This window comes from Ovis canadensis, chromosome X (genome assembly GCF_042477335.2).
Source record: "Ovis canadensis isolate MfBH-ARS-UI-01 breed Bighorn chromosome X, ARS-UI_OviCan_v2, whole genome shotgun sequence".
Taxonomy (NCBI): Eukaryota; Metazoa; Chordata; class Mammalia; order Artiodactyla; family Bovidae; genus Ovis; species Ovis canadensis.
The window spans coordinates 103,144,478-103,164,694 of record NC_091727.1 but is presented as its reverse complement, the minus strand read 5'-3'; the positions used below and the strand labels follow the sequence as shown (position 1 = coordinate 103,164,694).

Sequence of the window (20,217 nt, the reverse complement as noted above, 5' to 3'; positions counted from 1 at the left end):
CTAAAAAGACCGAAGGCGAGTACTCAGTATATGCTATCTATTGTAACTAAAATAATAATGATCACTATGCTTGTAGGAATCTTACTGAATATGGATTAAATGATCTTAAGTAGGTAGGATTTATTTTACAATTAAAATTTTAAAGCCTTGGAAGAAAATGACATGACTTCTCAAAATTTCAGGCCCTGCCAGATTTTTAAAAATTAAAGACATATGGCTGAAGAATCGGTCACCAGCTCCTTTTAAAACTGCACCCTTGATGTTGAAGGGACCAACAGATTCCCATTAGTAAAGCAATTAGAAAGCTGATGAAATCATGTTAGCCTCTTCTCGGCTGTTTTCTTTTTTTTAATGGGAAAATATATCAATATTGACTGATTAAACAAAACAAATATTAGGAAAGGAAGAGAAGAGAAAGGAGGTCAGAAAGGTCCCATCAAGGTTACAATAAATTGTTTAAAAAGGAACAAAAGCACAAAGTCAACTGCTTCAGTGGACAGAATTCAATAGAACCAAGAAACATACTAGAGTGATGTGCTATTAAAAGAAATTGCCAGCATTTTACATTTAGCTGGAGTAAAATGCCCTATACTTCCTTTTTTTAAGGTTTTTATTTATTTATTTGGCCACTCTGTGCAGCATTGCAGGATCTTAGTTTCCCAACCAGGGATTGAATCCATGCCCCCTGCAGCAGAAGCAAAGTCCTAACCACTGGACCACCAGGGCAGTCCCTATTCTTCCTTTTTAAAATTAATGATCAAGATTGTCCCTCATTTCCAAGAATGACTATCATAAGTGACATACCTTTAGGAAGCTGTCTACAGTTGGCATTCTTTCTCCCACAAGAGTGTCTACTACTAAACATACACTATGATAAAAATTGAGGGTTTGATCACACATCAAATAAACTGAAAATGGTGAAAAATTCCTTTACAACCAATTTCTGTTAAGAAAAACACTTAATATTAGAGGCAATTTATATTTGGCAAAATACACAATCTAAGTCTTACACTTCTTAAATGTCACCCCAGGAAGCCACAAAGCTCTGGCATAACACTCCAGCATATAGCACAGATTCAAAGACATTTCTGAAATTAATAACTATGCCAATGCAATCATTTCCCTTTATTCTTAGTGATCAGCTTGCATTCCTCTCACATGAAAAACACATCTCAATTTGGGGGGCTGTTTTTCCCTTCTGCAAACTCTGAGGATACAACAGCTGCTGGGATTTCAAGAAAGAAAACAAATATCCTACCCTAACAGCAGAACTGCCATTAGTCACTCATGTTGCTATGGTCAATTATAGAAATGCCTTCTATAGATTTGACTAATTGGAGGGAATATGGGTTGAATTATACAATATTTTAAAGAAACGCAGACTTATCACTTTTTAAACACAAGGTGACTTCTCCCCACCCCAACCCCACCAAAGTTTTAAAGCAACTTAGAGACCTACTTCAATAAACAGACATATTTGTAATGCACACAATGGTCTCAATGAAAATGGCTGTCCTTGAGGTGTTTGGTGATAACTCCCTTCCCCTATGCAGGTGTCAAACATCTCCTAATGTACTTATTCATTAGCTTAGCAAACCCTTTTATTACAGACCCAGCAGAGATAAACAAGCTTAGCCTCAGCTTCCTTCATCCCAGAATCTCTCATTCTAAAACTTAGAAGGAACCAAGAGAAAATCTCCGGGCTCCAAGAGAAACACTAGGTTATTGGCGAAAACGGTCCATGCTGTGTCTGTTTTAAAATAAAAGCAGAGACAATTAATCACTTCTCCCTAAAGGTAAAGCTATGCTTAGAGAGCTAATGATTGGTTTGCCTCAACATGAACCTACATATCTTAGTCCACACCATGAGTACTTCATAGCATATGAACCATTTGCTTGCTTGAACAACAAGAAACAAAATGCTTATGTCTATTTTTAACCAGGCAACTTTTTCTTACATAGTGACACTGCAAGCCTATATTATTTAGAATAGGACATATACCAAAAGCTTCATATTTTAATCCATATATAAAACAGGGCACACGTAAATCTGCATATCTAAACAAGATTTGGTCCTTGCATACAACCTATTTACTAGAGATACAGTCAGTTCACTGCAAAACACTGGTAATATTGGGATCTCATGACTACTTGTATACCAGTACGTGAAACTGCCAAGCATGCAAGGTGGTGCCTATGCATAATTCAGCCTCAGGGTCCCTCATTAGAGCCTGGAATTTCTGAACATACTAACAAAAATAAGGCCCTATTTTTATCCAGAGCACTCATCCAAAATTCTGAAAACTATCAATCCTATTTCAATTTTTTAAAAAATAAAATAGTATCAAACTCTGAAATGGAGTCAACCCTGTTCTGAGGGGCACGGTGTATGGCAGGAAAGGCTCTTTCCCATTCTGTTCCCTTGATAACTGCAGGGAACACTTATCACTCAGACTGCATTTGCTTACAATCCTATCTTCCTGGCCAGCCTCCACGCTCACCACCCCCACCACCCACACACACAGCCAGGGAGACATGCACACTTGGTTGCCATTCATAAAGGCCTGCAGAGGTAAGGAATCCTGCTGCCGACTGGCAGAAGCATCAGATCCATTTCTGCTGAACCAGAATTCTACTGGAACAGTCACCATGAGGCCAGGGGGCTTTGTTCTGAGCCACTTGGTCAAAAAAAACCCTAGCATTTCAATTATTACAGAAAGGCAATTCAAAACTAAAATGAGGCACCACCTCACACCAGTCAGAATGACCATCATTTCAAAGTCTACAAATAATAAATACTGAAGAGGGTGTGGAAAAAAGGGAACCCACATACACTGTTGACTGGAATGTAAATTGGTGCAGCCCCTATGGAAAAACAGTCTGGAGGTTCCTTAAACTAGTAGTTGACATGAAAAAGTGAAAAGTGTTAGTCGCTCAGTGGTGTCTGACTTTGCAATCACATGGTCAGTCCATGCAATTCTTCAGGTGAGAATACTGGAGTGGGCTGCCATTTTCTTCTCCAGGAGATCTTCCCGACCCAGGGATCGAACCTGGGTCTCTCACACTGTAGGCAGGTTCTTTACCATCTAAGCTACCAGCGAAGCCCCAGAGTTGCCATATAATCCTATAATGCCATGCCTGGGCATATACCCAGACAACAGTATACTAATTTGAAAAGATACATGCACCCCTATATTCACTGCAGCACCATTTACAATAGCCAAGGAATCTAACCAACCTAAACATCCATCAACAGATGAATGGATAAAGAAGATGTGTGCACACACACACACATTTGTTGTTGCTTTAGTTGTTAAGTCATGTCCAACTCTTTTGCAACCCCATGGACTGTAGCTCCTCTGTCCATGGAATTTCCCAGGCAAGAATACTGGAGTGGATTGCCATTTCTTTCTCCAGGGGATCTTCCTGACCCAGGGATCAAACCTACATCTCCTGCTTGGCAGATGGATTCTTTACCAACTGAACCACCAGGGAAGCACCCCCTCCGCCCCCCCACACACAGAATATTACTCAACCATTAAAAAGAATGAAATAATGCCATTGGCAGCAACATGGATGGACCTAGAGGTTATCATACTGAGATAAGCCAGACAAATACCATAAGATATCACTTATATGTAGAATCTAAAATACAACACAAACAAACATATATACAAAACAAAAACACAAATATAGAAAATGGACTTGTCAAGGGGGAGGGGTTTCTGAGGGAAGAATTGGGACTTTGGGATTAGCAGATGGTTCAATGGACATGAATCTGAGAAAACTGAGAGATAGTGAAGGACAGGGAAGCCTGGCAAGCTGCAGTCCACAGGGTCGCAAAGAGTCAGACGTGACGGAGGCACAATGAGATACAGATAATGTCAAAAAAGCTTAGATAATATCAAACCAGTCAATCCTAAAGGAAGCCAACCCTGAATATTCATTAGAAAGACTGAGACTGAAACTCCAATACTTTGGCCACCTGATGCAAAGAGCTGACTTATTGGGAAAGATCGAAGGCAGAAGGAGAAAGGGACGACAGAGGATGAGGTGGTTAGATACCATCACTGACTCAATGGACATGAGTTTGAGAAAACTCTGGGTGAAGGACAGGGAAGCCTGGTGTGCAGCAGTCCATGGAGTCAGAGAGTCAGACACAACTGAGAGACTGAACAACAAAAAAAAGATGCAAACTATTATATATAGGATGGATAAACAACAAGGTCCTACTGTATAGCACAGGGAACTATATTCAACATCCTGTGATAATCCATACTGGAAAAGAATATGTATAACTGAGTCACTTTGCCGCACAACAGAAATTAAATACAACATTGTAAATCAACTATACTTCAATAAATGTTTTTAACTTGCACTTCTGTGGTCTCTACAGGATTAAGAATGGACATTGAGCTTTCACAGAAACCTGGAGGGTTCAGTACTCAAGAGTGTCTAGTGGTTCCTCTGCAGAGCACGCCGAGGACAGAAGACAATGGTGCAAAGTGACACAGAGTTCTCTGCATTTCCTGGTGCCACGGAAACCCTGACTCTAAAGTGATGGCCAAGGGACAAAACCAGAGAAGAGTGCTAATGCAGCCCCATCTCCCCCGTGCTGTCCCAAGTGCTGCAGACTTACATTTCAAGACCCTGCCATTCAAGTGTATGTGTCGGGGGGGCGGGGTGTGATGGTGTAAAACACACACCTCCTAGGAAGTGAGAAGAGCCCTATGGGCCTAAGTGCAGGTTCTAAAGTCCCAAAACACTCTGCTTCACTCTGATCATCATTCACCCAAGCCCAAGGGCTTCTCCTTGGAAGAAGTTATCACAGCTGTCACTAGATACTGATTTGGAGATTTGTCAAGTCAATATCAGTCTCCTCATCGAGACCGTGAGCCCCATGCGTGTGAGGCCAGGACTGTATAAGGCACTAGTGGCTGCCTTACCCCCAGTGCCCAGAATGATGCCCCTCAACTCAGAGGCACTTGGTAAACAGTTGTTAAATAAACCTTTAGCCTAGGCACTCTCTTTCTACAGAGGGAGGGTAAGGTATGTAGTAGCCTCACACTCACAAGTAGGATGTTCTTAGGAAAAGGCTTTTGGAGGGTAAACCGCATGCTACTTGCCAGAGTACTCACTCATGCATTCATTTATTCAGTGAACACCCAAGTACCAAGCAATGTGCTAGACACCAGGTGTAGATAGGACAGTGACTAAAGAGGCAAAGTCCCTGCCCTCGGGTCAGATTGTGAGATCTGAATAGAGCAGTGAGGGAGAGAGACAAAGTTTATGTGGAGGTGGGCATTCTAGTTCCTGACAGAAGTCAGGAAAGACTTCCCCATGAAGATGACAGGTAAGCAAAACCCAGAAGGAAGACAGACCAGCATGTGGAGACAACAACAAAAAACACAAAGAAGACAGTACCATCTGGCATGGGAGGGGGCAAGAGGCAGACCCTGTAAGGCTCCCTAAGCTCTGGCTTTCCGTGTGGGTGGCAAGGGGAGTCACTGGAGCTCTTTGAGCAAAAGTGATAAGATCCCAGTGAGGTTTAACAGAATAGTATCACACTGGCTGATGTGCTGGGAATAGACTGATGGGGAGGAGGAGGGAGTGAGAGCCAGAGCAGAGATGTGTCAAGCCAACTGTGATAATCCAGGGAAGAAGTGATGGGGGATGAGATCAGGACTGTAGTTATCGGGGTGGTAAAGAGGAAGACAGATTCTTGGATACATCTTGAAAGCAGAGCCCAAAGGCAGAGATTCTGAAAGAATCTAAACAGAAACATTTCCCACAGTCATCTCAATCTGTGTGCTGATCACAAGGAAATGGACAGTCTCTTATTTTGGAAGGTTCTGGTTTCCTCATTTGCCCTCTGAACTGAAAGTTACAAGACCATCTTCTCCCATCGCCACACGGCTTAATGGTCAATCCACCTCCCACCAGTAGAGCCTTCCTCCCAGAATGTATCCAGGCCCATGGGACCTGAAGGGGCAGGGAAAAAAAAACATTAGTTCCAAACTGAGGATAAACAAGGCAGAATATTAATGAACCAGCCAGCTGGGGGCATTTAGCTCAGATTCAGTTTAAAGTGAACCCACCACACACCTCCCCTTAAGACAAAAAATGTCTCCCCATAAACACACACAAAAAACTATTCCTCATCATAGTTTCTGACCTTCTTGTCAGCAAGTGATTTTTAAGGACCATTTCTGAAGTACACCAGTGAAAAGTTGTCTTGCATTGCTTTTTAAAATCTTCACATGGGGAAATATTCTATAATTAAGGCAATTTTAACAATAGTAGATAATAATTTGACTATAAATTGTCAGGAATGTAATGACTGCTTATTCTGGCACCAAAGAGGCAGGACTTTCTGTGAAGTGACTGCCAAGAAAAATGATACTCCCACTCAGGCTGGACCATTGCAAGTAGTAACTGTTAACCACATGCTTCACACTGCAGTTTGCAAGGACACAGTGCTTTGTTTTCATCTCTAACCAAACACCAGACTGAAAACTCAATGGAGACAAACCCGGGTGGTGGAATAGAAACAATAACTAAAGGGAAAAAATTTTTCCTGTGGCTTGATGCTTGCTGGGATGCCGACGTCAAGGGTTTGGAGAACTAAGGAAACCTCTGCAGTCCAAGAGAAACCACTTCCCAGGCTGCTCCTGTAGACAGAAACCCAACATCAAGAAGAAGCCAGGCTTAAAGACAAAGTAGCTGGGAGGAGAAAGGACTGGCATGAAAACAATGGCCGGGGGGTTGGCGGGAACCAGGTGACCTTGAGCTAGACTAGACAAAGACAGGCAATCCTGCCTGGGGCCCAACCTGAGCCGCCTGAAGAAGGGGAAGGACATGAACACCAGGCTGAGAAGCCAAAGCAAGAAACAGGAGCAATGGTTCTTTTTCTCTAGAAGCACCTCGACAGGTACCGTGGAACTCCTGTTAATGTCTGGAAAAGACAATGTAAAAAGCAGCAACCATTTGTCTACCAGGATGAAAACAAAGCACATGAAATACTTAGCTTCCATCTCTGGACGTACTGAAAAATAAACACTACAAGTTGGTTTTTGTTTTTTTAAAAAAAGGTTATTTCTTTTTCTCACTTAGGCATCTAGTACTGAATGTATTCGAAATTTTAAAATAGTTAAAATTAATTGAATTAAAAGGGATGGATGAATAGAAATATTCATTCCTTGAAGGAATTTACCAAAGTCACAAATCACGCTTGAACTTATTCGTCAATGACAAACATTTCTGTAACACCTATCATGTGCCAGGCAGTGTGATAGAACCTGGAGCTACACAGCCTCTCAGAGCACGTGTGATCCGTCAGGAATGGCTTCTTTTTCTTTAAAGGTTCAAACAGCCACCTCATCAGAGATGGGAACCCTCCAATGTGTCCTCACCTTTAATATAGTACCCCGTCCTTAACTTCTACTGTTTCTTTATATATGATTATCCATTTACTCAGCTTGGTAAATGTTTACAAGGGAAACCAACATACACAAATTTAAACCTGTCACGGGTTTCCTTGGTGGTCCAGTGGTTAAGAATCCACCTGCCAATGCAGGGGACATGAGTTCAATCCCCAGTCTGAGAAGATCTTATATGCCATGGGGCAACTAAGCTGGTGTGTCACAACTACTGAAGCCTACGTACCCTAAGCCTAAACGCCACAACTAGAGAGTAGACCCCGATCGCCCCAACCACAGAAAGTCTGTGCAGCAGTGAAGACCCAGCGCAGCCAAAAATAAATAAGAATACATTTTTAAAAAGAAAGAAAAGCTGGCTGATGAAAAAGGAATATCTACACTCAATTAAATTTTAAAAAAAATACCTGTCACCTCTAACTCAAAACCAACCCTTGCCTTTGATGACTTCAGGTCAGAATGTCAGTTTCCCAAGGTGAGTTTAGCAGGTGGAGAGAGTATAAAAACAAAATCTACCTGGGACGTTCCAGGGGGCTTAGAAGACAAAAGTTCAGAGCAACAAAATCACCAACCAAAAATTCTGACCGTGAGTAAATCCTGAATTATTAATGGGCTTCCCTGGTGGCTGAGATGGCAAAGAATCTGTGTGCAATGCAGGAGACCCAGGTTTGATCCCTGGGTCAGAAAGATACACAGCCTTTAACTTTTTTTTTCCCCCTAGAAAACGACAAAGTGACACACAGAATTGACTCCTTACTGACCCAGCACTGTGGGGAAACTAGGTGCTCTAAAAAGGCCATATGCTTTCAAGGGCAATTTCTGTATTTTGAAGGCATCCACTTTTTCTAAAATATACTTTCTGGGACTTTTCTGGCAGTCCGGTGATTAAGACTGTGCTTTTACTGCAGGGAGATGTGGGTTCGATCCCTGGTCAGGGAACTAAGATTCCATAAGCTATGCAGTATAGTCAAACATACACACACACACATACACACTTAAGTTTTAAATCAGAATATTCCAAACACAATTATTTAATACTGCCCTGAAATATACCAGTGCCCTCAATGGTTAGAGAGGTGTCTCTGAGTATTCACCCATCCTAATAGGGCTCCAACTGCCAAGGATCAGCAAGTTCTGGGTCTACTATTCAGCCTCTGGCCACCCAACCTGTTTCACACTGTCATCTCTCAGTCCTCCCAGATATCAAGCCTCTAAACTTACCCATTCCTCTGACCCATCCACTCTCTAACCGACACTACTGGCTACTCCTATACCTACTCTTAATCAGTTTTGGACTGGGAAGCAAGGTAACTTAAGCTTTTTATCTTCTTACCTATAAATCCTATCTACCAAATTTGAATATAAGTGCCTCCAAAAAGCTGAATTCTGGTTTTGAACAAAATCTTTGAATCCCCAGCACCTAGCATTCTGCTCGATACAAAAGGCATTCAATCAATGATCGGGGATGATAAATTTCTGAAGGCCTTTTCTCCAAGTAGAATGCATGGGCTTTATGACAGCTGTTTCCATCATTTAGCTTTTCTGCTTACTTCCACATTCCCAGCTGCGTTCTGGATGACTATGCCGGCCAGAAGCCTAGGGATTTACTGTACTTCTATTTCTTGATAAGATACTTGAAGAGAATAAACACATGGCAAAGAGGACATTAAAGTAAGGGATAAAGAGATTTTTTTTATTTTACCAATAAAGATAAAGGGAAGAAGTATCACCCAGCACACTGACACTTAATCAATAAACAACAGCTAGGCTGGATTCTTGTCTAAATCTCTCCAAAGTACTTTCAATGTCCTAGTCTTTATTTCTCAACCATCAGCAAAGCATCACTGGTGATGGCATGTACTTGCATCTTGACTACAAAATATTTTCCCCAAGTTTAACAGATCCTTCTCTTAAAACCAAGTTAACCAAAATCAAAACAAGCATGCACTGGACCTCAATCAAAGCACTCTTCTAAGTTTATGATGAAATTTATTTATTCAAAATCACAGAATCTGAAGTGAAAGGGACCTCAGATCATCTAGGGCACTGTTTCTCAACCATGGCTGCTCATGAGAACCACTGAGGAGCTTTGAAAAAATTACAAGGGGCTTCAAACGAAGGGGGTGAGGGTTCAACCCCTGCTAGGGGAACTAAGATCCCACGTGCTGGGCAGCATGGCCAAAGGAAAAAAAGAAAAGAAAAATTGAAAACTTACCTAGCCCTACTGCCAAAAAGTATGATCTAATTGGCCTGGGGGTAGTGCCCAGGCACTAGTAGATTTTAAAAGCTCTCCAAGTGGTTCTAAAGCATGGCCAGGGTTGAGAATCCCTGATGTAATCCAGTCTTCTAACAACCCCACACCCATTTTTCAAATGGAGGTGAAAGAACCTGACCAAAGGGATCAAATAACTAATTTGACACAGAGATAGGCTAGACCTGCTCTTGCTAAGAAACCATGGTCTTTCCATGTAAACTACTCTACCTAGGACAGTGGGGTTTCTTCCCTCTCCCCCTCCCTTCCCTTTTCCTTTTTTCAAGAAGCAAACATTCTCACCTATCCCAAAGTAAATGAATTTCCTGAATATACTCTGCCTTGGAATCCCATTGCTTAATTCTTGACAGTCTAAACTAGGTCTGTTTCCCTGCATGCACTTGATTCTTTTCTCTCAAAGAACTCTGGGAGGTTAATCAGGCATGGCTGCCCCTTAAAGAAGCCATATTGCTTTTCCTCTGAGAGGCTGGACTCACTTAGCCCACGCTTTTCACCATTATCATCACCTGGGCCCTCTTTCAAGTCCCTGGCAAGGCTCACCTCCGATTCTCTTTAGACTCACTTAATTTCTAGTTTGTACCTGCCCTGCTATACCTCATGGACTTCCTAAACTCTTCCCATTTTGTGAAAGATGCCTTTTTCCCTGAAGCAGCCTCTTTCACTCTGCCAGTTAGTCATGCCGGGTTCTTTTTTTCTTCCCCCAAGCAGCTGGTCTTTTTGATGTTTGGCACACATTTATCTGGGCTTCCAATAAGATGTTTTTACATAGTTTCCAGGCTTCCTGGAGGTTATTGACTTTTTTTTTAACTCTTCCATTCAATTTTTTCCCTAATTTCTAACATTTGTTAGAGTTTCTTTTTCAAAAGTTGAATACCTGGCTGATGGATCTCTTTGATTTTTCTCTCCCACCAGATTGCTGAATTAAATGCATCAGAAATTAAATATAATATTTCAAATTACCTCCAGGATGGAATCACTTCATGAATTTTCTGCACTTTCATGTTCTCTATAGTAAGAAACAGATGTTTAACCAAGTGGAATTGAAAATGCTAGTTTTTACCTGTTCACATTTTAGTGTGTCTGCTTATATTAAAAAACATTTTTTTTTTTGGTCACACTGCATTGCTTGTGGGATCTTAGTGCCCTGACCAGGGATTGAACCCAGGCCCTTGGCAATGAAAACATGGAGTCCTAACCACTGGCCCACCAGGGAAGTCCCTGCTTATATAAACTATCGATATTCTGAAGCCTGTGTTGTTCACCTTGGTAAAGACAACAAACAAGATTCTTTTTAAAAGGTCACTGATGTGCATCAAACAGCTCTATATGCTGAATCTAAGGTGTTCAATTACTCTTCTCCATTTGCTTTAAATTGCCTAATCACAGGTCTCAACTGTTTGTTTCTTAAAGAAACCAGGAAGAAAATCAGAATTCTGAATCCTTCTGAAAAATCCGTATGACACTCAGTTATTAATGAAGTGGTAAAGATGAGTAGTCCCATCAAAAAATAAAAACAGTCTCCAAGTTATAATAACATTTCTAGGAGGTTTACTCTACATTCACTGCTTTTCAGAATGTTTAGACCTAAAAGTTTCCCAGGAGAGCAAGAGAACATGGGATGACGATCTATTATCAAGGCAGCATAATCTGATGATTGCCCTGGTGTCCTGCCAGACAACGCAATCTAATTGTCTATGTGACTCCCTCCCCGCTCCCACCATACACACAACTGTTTAACAAATACTTCACTGCACTCCTGTACCTGGGACCACTGGGCACACAAAACACCAGGAGCTGCCATTTGCCCTCGGTTTACTTACAGCTGAGGCAAGAAGACACACATGTGCCTACGCACACGATGAACTAGGATACAAGACAGCTGGGGTGCAAAGACCATGGATCCGATTCAAGCCAGGGTTTCAGAAGAAGGCACAGAACCCTGGGGGGTTCAGGAGTGACTCAATGAAACAATCATTTGAGATGCTTGAAGCCAGGGAAGCTCAAAGCAGAGGAATGACTCCACTCACAGCACTGAAGGGAAAGGAAGCTGGTGAGACTAAGGATGGAATGGGGGAGGGGGACAGACAAGAGGCAGGTAGACCAGTTAAGAACTATTTAAAACAGCCTCCCTACCTTTATCCCCCTTGCCTCACCAACCCTGAACTCCCAGTGCCATTAGTTATCTTCCAGAAACAGTGTGACTAATAACATTCCCCTCCTCGGAAGCTATCTTTGGCTCCCCATGGCCCAGGAAATACAATTTACAGCTAACATTAGATTGTCTCCATTAGGGTACAGCATCAGCATAGTGCTGTGATAATGATCTTTCACTAGTTAGTTACTAGTTCTTTCATGGGCTTCCCAGGTGGTTCAGTGGTAAAGAATCTGCCTGCCAATGCAGGAGACACAGGTTTGATCCCTGGGATCAGGAAGATCTCCTGGAGGGGGGCATGGCAACCCACTTCAGTATTCTTGCTGGGATAATCCCATGGACAGAGGAGCCTAGTGGGCTATAGCCCATGCGGTCGCAGAGAGTGCACAAGTATAGGTTCTCTCATAGCCTATGTTTTCAAAACCAGCCCTCTATGGGAGTTGGGACGATCATGCTTAGGATCAGGCCCAGAGAAAGCACTTAATAGCCACCCATCTTTTCACTCAGACCAAAATGCATTTTTGGAAAACATATATTGCAACCAATTCAGTGCTAAAACAGATGATGTTATTCAGGAGCCAACTGACTTAGATGAACACTGATGCTGCTTCCCTTGTTGAGACAACAAAAGAAAACTTCCTTTTTCATTCCTCAGTCTAGTCTCCAGCTAATCCTGAAATTGCATGCAACCCAATGTGAGTCAAATCAAAAAGGAAAATAGTAATTATGCTGAATCAAACATTTTATATTTGTATGTTCTAACTAGAGACTGGGCTGCGTAAGCTAGAACTTTTCCTAAGTTCTTTTCTGAGCATGTCCAGGAAACTTGGGATAACTTCTATACTGACAGGTGAGAAAAATCACAAGTTCTCAGCAAAATCTAACCCACAGAGTTTAAGTATTTAAGAGGTATTACAACCTTGAAGACATGCTGTGTGTCTTACATGTAATAATCAATGCAATAGCAGAAAGTATTCCTACTTCTCCAACACACATTCTCCCACGTAATCCTAGCATAGCTTATGTGATTCCCTTGGAGATATACGCATGAGGCTGCGAGCACACTCACAGGTGCGCTGGTCATAAACCCAAATGGGAACAGGGAAGCAAAAGCTCCCAAATCACAACTATGATGCCAAGTTCTCCTTGGTAGCCTTCGATCTCACCTTGGCAAGCTTAAGGTTTCTAACCAAACTGGTTCACTCCTCAAGATAATTTCAAGCAAAGATTAGATGAGTAATAAAATGTCAACTGTTACATGTCCTTTATCTTGTCCATATAGAGAGAGGCACAATGAGAATGCTAAGATTTTACAACTTTTCACCATAAATATTTTCTTTTTTAACTACTGAACTACCATTAGTGAGTTAATACCCTAGTCCCAAATCCCTTCTCCCCTGAACTCCCAAGACCCTCCTTTTTCCTCACCTGTACCACTCATATGGTACTTATCACACACCATGTTGTATTCCCATCATGTATATACACAGCTTATCTCCCTATTACCTGGGAAGGTCCTAGTGGCAGAGCCCTCCTATCCTCTTTGCTGCCTCCACAATGCTGAGTGCCTCCACGGAAAATCGCACCTAGTATGTGCTCCAGAAGGTATGCCCTTTGAAAGCTGAATCAAAATCTATATTTTGTGTTAAAGATGTCTTTTGATCATGGCATCTGAGCTGCCCATTATTTGGTAAGTACAGGGGTCAAGTGGATAGGCAATGCAAGAAAGACCTAGGTAGGAGGCCCTGTCAGTCTGATGTGTTCCCTGACACCCTTGAGAGCACATCAAATTATCTTAATTATGATCTTAAAAGACTGAGAGTCCTTAAGAACGTGGAGTAGTCTCAAAGCCTGTTCAAACATCTAGAAGGCAAGTGCAAGGCCGTTGGGAATCAAACCTTCAACTTGGGCTAAGCCTGGGGCTAGGCACTCAGACGCCCGTGACCCTTTGCCTGGAAAACAATCTCGGACTTTTTGCACTTAATACACACACCTCCCGCCTCAACCAAGGAAAGTGCTTGGCAGTTAATTCATTCAAATCACCCCATTGACTATGGTCTCCCAGATGACCAAAATTATCTGAGTGGAGCATAGGGGAGACAAGGACAATGTAGGCATCTGGAGAGACCAGGGTGATAGTAAAGATTACCCCTGTTTCTATACTGACCATCTAAAGGTATTTACTTGGGTCTGTCTGTGTTGTGACAGTGTCCTAGACTCAAATGAATGCCTCTAACACTCCACATTTTTGAGCCATTCAGTCATGCATTTTTGTTATTGTTGAAAGTGGTGCGAAATTGCACTGCATGAGCTAAAGTCCTTGGTGGTCTTCCAAGGATTCCAGCTAAAAAGGCACTTCCTTTGTTCCTTGGGAGAATGCAGTCCAGTAGGTCATTCAAAAGGGGAAATAAAAGCAGCAGCCCTGGGAGGGAGATGAAGGACAAGACAAAAAGAATAAAATGTTTTGGGTGTGAGCACATTAGCTTCCATTTCCTGCTGCTGGTCACTAATAACGCTCCTATCTTTAGGGGGGGTACGTCCAGAGAAACATCTATGCAAAAGTATTCCTCAGGTGTTTTCTGGGGACCATGACAATCGAAGGGAACACCTAGCACCGTCCTTGAGCACCCTGCAAACTTCCTTTTTCCTGAGATGCTGGCTGGGAAAGATGTCCCTCCCTTGCAAGGCTGCACAGAGCAAAGCTTGAGAAGGTGGGGAGGGCAATTTCAGCATCCACTCCCTTAACGCCTCCAGTGCACCTCAAAGGCACATACTGTTTTGCATGGGCAGAAGATGAAAACTTGTCACATCCCCATTAAGTGCATCGCTGCATCTATCCCTTCAAAACGTGGGAATGACAACTGTAACCTTCACGCCAATCATCTCCGCTGGGCCCCGGGGCCCAAACCGTGCAGAGCACAAAGACCCCAGGTCTGACCTGTGGAGCCTCCAAGCTTCAGTGGCTGCTGGCTTAACTTTACTTTTTCAAGAGGGGCGGGAGGGAGAGGGGAAAGAAAGAGGGCTTTTTTAGGGCTCTCCAGCCAATAAACTCGTCCCGCTGAGAAGACAGACTTGAGCTCCCCAAAAGACAAGCAGCTCAAGGGCAAACAGTCTCTAATCAGTAATGTGCGAGTTACTTGATAACTGCCCAGGTGCCGTGGGCTCCTAGGCTGCTCCACCGATTTCTTGGGTTCTATTTCTAGATAGATGCCGGTCACACTCTTAAAAGTGCCCAGCAACTTCCCTCAATTACCTTTGTAATTTATGTGTAATTGATGACTGCACTTAATCTCCAAGGGTATTAATAGCCCTTTCCAAAAAATGACCCCCAAGTCTTCCTAAGTCTTTGGAAGCGCCTGGTTGAAATTACAGTATTTCCTCTGGGGCTGCCGCCCCCCTGCCCGCCCCACCCGGGTGACCAACACCGCGAGGCAAAGGCGCGCTCTGCTCACTTCCATGAAAGGTTCGGAATGGAGCTTGGCCCCCGGGGCTCGAATCGCTCACTTCTCCGTTAGGTTAAGCTGGCCATCGGCCAGCTAGATTCGAGATTCTTTCTGAACCCTCAGGGCGAACAGGCTACCTGCCCCGGCGCGGCCCGCGGGGCTGTGTGGAACAGTTGGCCTCTCTGCGAATGCTTGAGTGCCACCCAGAGGGGACCCGCCCGGCCACCGCCGCCCGCCTGGATAGGAGGGCCGAAGGACACCCGACGCAAACCTGTCTCCCCGGCGCTCGGAGAAGGGCTTTCACAAACAACCCACGCATCCCCAGCGCCGAAATCCGGGTAACTTTTTCACTGGCTAAACCGTCTCTATTTGCATAACCATCTCCAAACTGAGATTCAGGTTTCCTGTAATCAGTCCTTTCAAAGGTTTGTAATTGAAAGTGCAATTAACCCTTAAAATGAGGTGAGAAAAAAAGAAAGGGGGGGATACCCTTCTCGTCCAACACCTTCCGGAAAGCAGGAGAGTTCCCAAAAGTCAGGGTTTGGAGGGCTGGAGAGTCGTTTTTCTTTTTAAAGGCCACTTCTAAAGCCGCTGGAGCTACTAAAAATCCTAATCCATGTCAGGGGTGGGAGAGGCGGGGAGTGGAGAGAGGCGGGGAGATTTTAAAGAAAATCAATGAAACATCAACTCAAATTCCATGTTTCGCGCCCCCGGGATTCTGGCAAGCTCTAGAAACCCCCCTCACTGGCGGCCCCCACCCCCACCCGACCTCTAGTCACCCTGACAACAAAGCGGGGAGCCCAGTAAGGAGTTCAATCCGGAAAAGGCGAGGGAGCCGGTGACATGCACTTTGCGGGCCAGAGTCCTCTGGGGCTTCCTGGGACCCGGGAGACCGTGGGAGGGGAGTGGGGGATGAAAGCAGAGCGGGAGAGTGACACCGGGCAACTCCGGGATGCCTCTCCGCCCGCGGCGCACCGGGGGCCGCCGCGCCGCGGGGCACGCTCTGCACCGGGGCTCGCTCCAGCGCGCCCGTCCATTTCTCCGTCTCGACTACCTGCGTCCCGCGGCGCGGAGACCGGCGGAGCAAGGGGGCTGCCGCGGCCCCTTCACGGGGTGCCCGTCTCGGAGCTCGCCTCCCGGGGGCTCCCACCTACCGTTAATCTCGTGCATGGGGGCATCGTTCTTGTCGAAGCCTTTGGACACGTAGAGACGTCGCACTTCCGAGCAACTTTTCGACTTGGGCTCAGCAGCCAGCAGCGCGGCGCTGAGCGCGGCCAGGGTGCAGAACAGCGCGGGGAAGCCGAACCGTGCCATGGTGCGGGCCGGGGCGGACGCGCTCCCACCTTTGGGACCGGACAGAAAGTGGCGGGCGGGCGGGCTCGGAGACAGGGGCTCGAGAGCGGAGTCAGAGGGCGAGGGAGTTGGAGGAGTTGGAGAAGGAGAGCAGGAGGAGGAGACGCGGGGCGAAAAGTGGAGCTGGGCCTCGCGCGTCAGGCAACGGTCCCCGGTGCCAGGCGCCCGGCCCGGGGAGCAGGAGGAGGAGGAATTCGTGGAGGCGCTGCGCGGCCCAGAGGGAGCGGAGGCGCGGGCCGGTGACCTCCGGACTCCGCGGGGACAGCGACCTGGGCGAGCTGGTCGGCGGCGGGACAGGGGCGCGGGGAAGGAGGGGAAGGTGGCAGGCGCCGCGGGGGCCGAGGAGGGCGTGGGCGGCGGCGGGCGCTCGCGGCGCGCGGCTCGGGCTGCCCGGCGCTGGTCCGCTCCGCTGGCTCGACTCGGCTCGGCTCGCTCTGCCCTCGGCCGCGCGGCTGTGCCCTCTTCAGCTTTACCGCTGATTGACTGGCCGGCGTGCGCGGCGACGCTCGACAAACTTGGCCCAGCGGGCGGCACTCAGGGGGAGGGGGCGGGCGGCAGGGCGGGGGGGGGGGGGTGCCGGAGACGGGCGGGAGCACGCAGGGCCGGGACGGCAGAAAACCTGGAAGCGGGGTTGGATCCGGAGCAACCAAATCCACTTCCTAGGGGGCCGCACCGGGCGCGCGGCGCTCCCTCGCGCGACACGCCCCGCTGGGCTCCTCCCTCCTCCCCTCCTCCCGGGAGGCGGGGAGCCTGCCCGCCGCCCCCCACCCGGAGAGGACCGGCTAACTTCTCCGTGTCGAAAGGCCCAAGTCCCTGGGGACCAGGCCGAGAGCCTGGGACTTGAAACCCACGTCCGAGTCCTAGGCCTTCTGCCCGCGGCCCCCTGACCCGCTGCCCGCGGGCCAAAGCCGGACCGAGCCCTCTGGTCTCCATACCTACCCTCCTCAATCCATCCCCCCCACCCCACCCCCGCTGCCGCCCCGCAGCCAGGAGGACGCCCCTCACCACCCAGCTCCTGGGCTGGGAATGGAAAACGCTGGCATTAATCTCATTGTTTGCTGCAGGCAGCCTAGGGACTTGTGACTACGAGCTGGCCCTAGAGCCTCACCTGGCCTCCTCAGACCTGCTTTCCATCAAATGGTGCTCACCTGTTTGGAAACCTGGCTGGCATTCTCAGCCCACCCACACACCCCCTGCCCCACCCCCAAGCTGGTTCTGCTACAAGTCTAATCAAACCCTAAACCGGGAGGTTCTGGACCCCCCCCACCCCAACTGCCGCGTGGGCGGGGCGGGGGGTCCGTGCTGGCAGATTCAGGGTTGACCTTGGAAACCTTCTGGCCCAAACTCACTTTCTGGCCCCAAATGTCCTTCTGTACGAAGGGAAACTGAGGCCGAGAGAAGGAAAGTCACTTGGCATACGGCTGGGGGTGCCCCCAGATCCAGAGATGACTCCCAGGTCACATGGAATAAAAGTAGCCAAGGACCCCCGAGTTCCCCTCTGCCCTTAAGCCTCGTGACAGAAACTCAGACCTCTCTAGGACCCCGTCTCCACGTAGCCACCTGAAAACTGGAAATGGGTGAGTCTTCCCACCTTCTAAGCTTCGTCAGATTCCATTAATGAATGTTTTTGAAGCTCCCAGGGCTCCTTAATGAAGGGAACGGTGCAGATTGGGAACTTGTCATTACCCTTGTTGTTGTTACAATCTGCTGTAAGAGGTTAGGGTGAGAAGTGCCTCAGACACCTCGGGAGTGTGCTGGGAACTGGGCAGATAAAAGGGGCTGGAACTTATTATTTGGCTAGACTCTCAATTCCCATAAAATTACATAGGGTGAAGATATGAACCATCATTACAATTATCACCCTCATAGGGTTTGTTGAGACTCCCCACACACACACACTGTTGTTTGTAAACCTGGTTGATGTGGTTGGCTGTGAGGAGCTGTAGAAAGTAGCTAGCTGTTGTTTTGAAAGCTCACTATAGACTCTTCTATATTTTACTAACTCTTGGAGATCATCAGCATAAACAGACGGATTGTGACCCATCTGTAAGTGGGACTTCCAGTTTCTGTGGGTTGGCAGAATGGTTAACTCTGCAACTGTGAGAGGACTCTTTCTAAACATGCAAACTCCAGCACAAATGAATTTTCTGCCATTTTCGAGGGACTTTCAAATGGTCTAGGTTTTCCTTAAACTGATAATCATCAGGTCCTCAAGGCATTTCTAGAATTTAGCCCAGCAATTTTAACTTTCATTCACTGATGCATTTGCTTAAAGATGTTCTTTCCCAAACAGAATACGATCTGAGATGGGACCAACGTTAATAATAAATGAAACCCAACCTCCTTAAATGAGAAAAAGATACTCCCAAATTATGCAGCCCAAATCATAGAAAACTTCCTTTCACATCAAGTACAGGGTGAACTCATTCCTTGTCCCCCATTTTACTCCAGCTCTTCCTGTTCATATATTATTAACCAAAACCTGAGCCTTTTCCACCAGAAACAGTAACCTCTGGCTAGAAACGAATCTGGACAAGTCTGAACTTTACCACATGAAGCAGGAACCCCAAACCCTGCTCAGAGGCAGCTCCCACTTCAAAGCCTCCTTTCATTTAAATACAAACAGGGTGAACAACTGGCAATCTGCGAAACAAATAACCATCTAGCTTCCCTTTTCTGATGGCCTGTAGCTCTCCTCCTCCCCATCCCCCTCACTCCCATTCCAGTTTTTCTGAACTCCTTAGTGGAGGTGCACCTACTCCGTAAGTTCTCTGAATGCCAAAAAATGGACTGGGGGCTGACAGGTAGAGTGCAGGAATCAACAACTTCTCAGGATGATCAACTTTCATATTGCCTTTTGGATTTGGTTTTTAAATTGAGATAAAATGCACTAACCAGGAATTGCCCGGTGGTCCAGTGATTAGGACTTTCGCTTTTACTCATGGGGCTGGGTTCCATCCCAGGTCAGGCAAATATGATCCTGCAAGTCACCTAGTGTGGCCAAAAATAAAGTGTACAATTTGGTGGCATTTAATTCATTCACCATGGTGTGCAGCCATCACAACTAACTAGTTCCAGAATATTTTCAGCATCTCAAAAGAAAACACATTGAACAATTAAAGCCCATTCCCTTTTTCCCCCTAACGCCTAACAACCACTCATCTTCTTTCTCTCTCTATAGGTTTGCCAATTCTGGACATTTTGCATAAAAGGAATCGTATCATATGTGGCCTTTTGTGTCTAGCATCATGTTATTTTTTTTTTTTAAAGATCCACCCATGTAGGGGCATGTGTCAGCATTTCCTTTTTGTGGATGGATAGTATCCCATTTTATGGATATGCCACTTTGGATCATAGAGTACTTTAGAGTTTGCAAAGTGCTTCTAGGCACACTCTAATAGAAAATTTTAGTGATTTTGAAAACAGATCAGCAAACTGAGTCTCACTGAAGTTATGTGGCTTATCCACAGCCACAGAGCTCTTAAGTAGCTGAACCAAGACTGAAAACAATGTAAGACCTTTGACTGAATCCCATATGTGTTCAATTCAGTCGCTCAGTTG

At 45.8% G+C, this 20,217-nt stretch overlaps 1 protein-coding gene across 1 annotated transcript in view; it reads right to left on the bottom strand.

The window, feature by feature from the left end:
* Window positions 1-17,372, bottom strand: part of GPC4 (glypican 4) — a 107,359-nt gene extending 89,987 nt beyond the window's left edge. The window contains exon 1 of the mRNA XM_070290722.1: window positions 16,458-17,372. Coding sequence (XP_070146823.1) covers window positions 16,458-16,617 — 160 coding nt within the window. The 5' untranslated portion in view covers window positions 16,618-17,372. The remainder of the gene's footprint in view (window positions 1-16,457) is intronic.
* Between the last annotated feature and the right edge of the window lie 2,845 nt (window positions 17,373-20,217).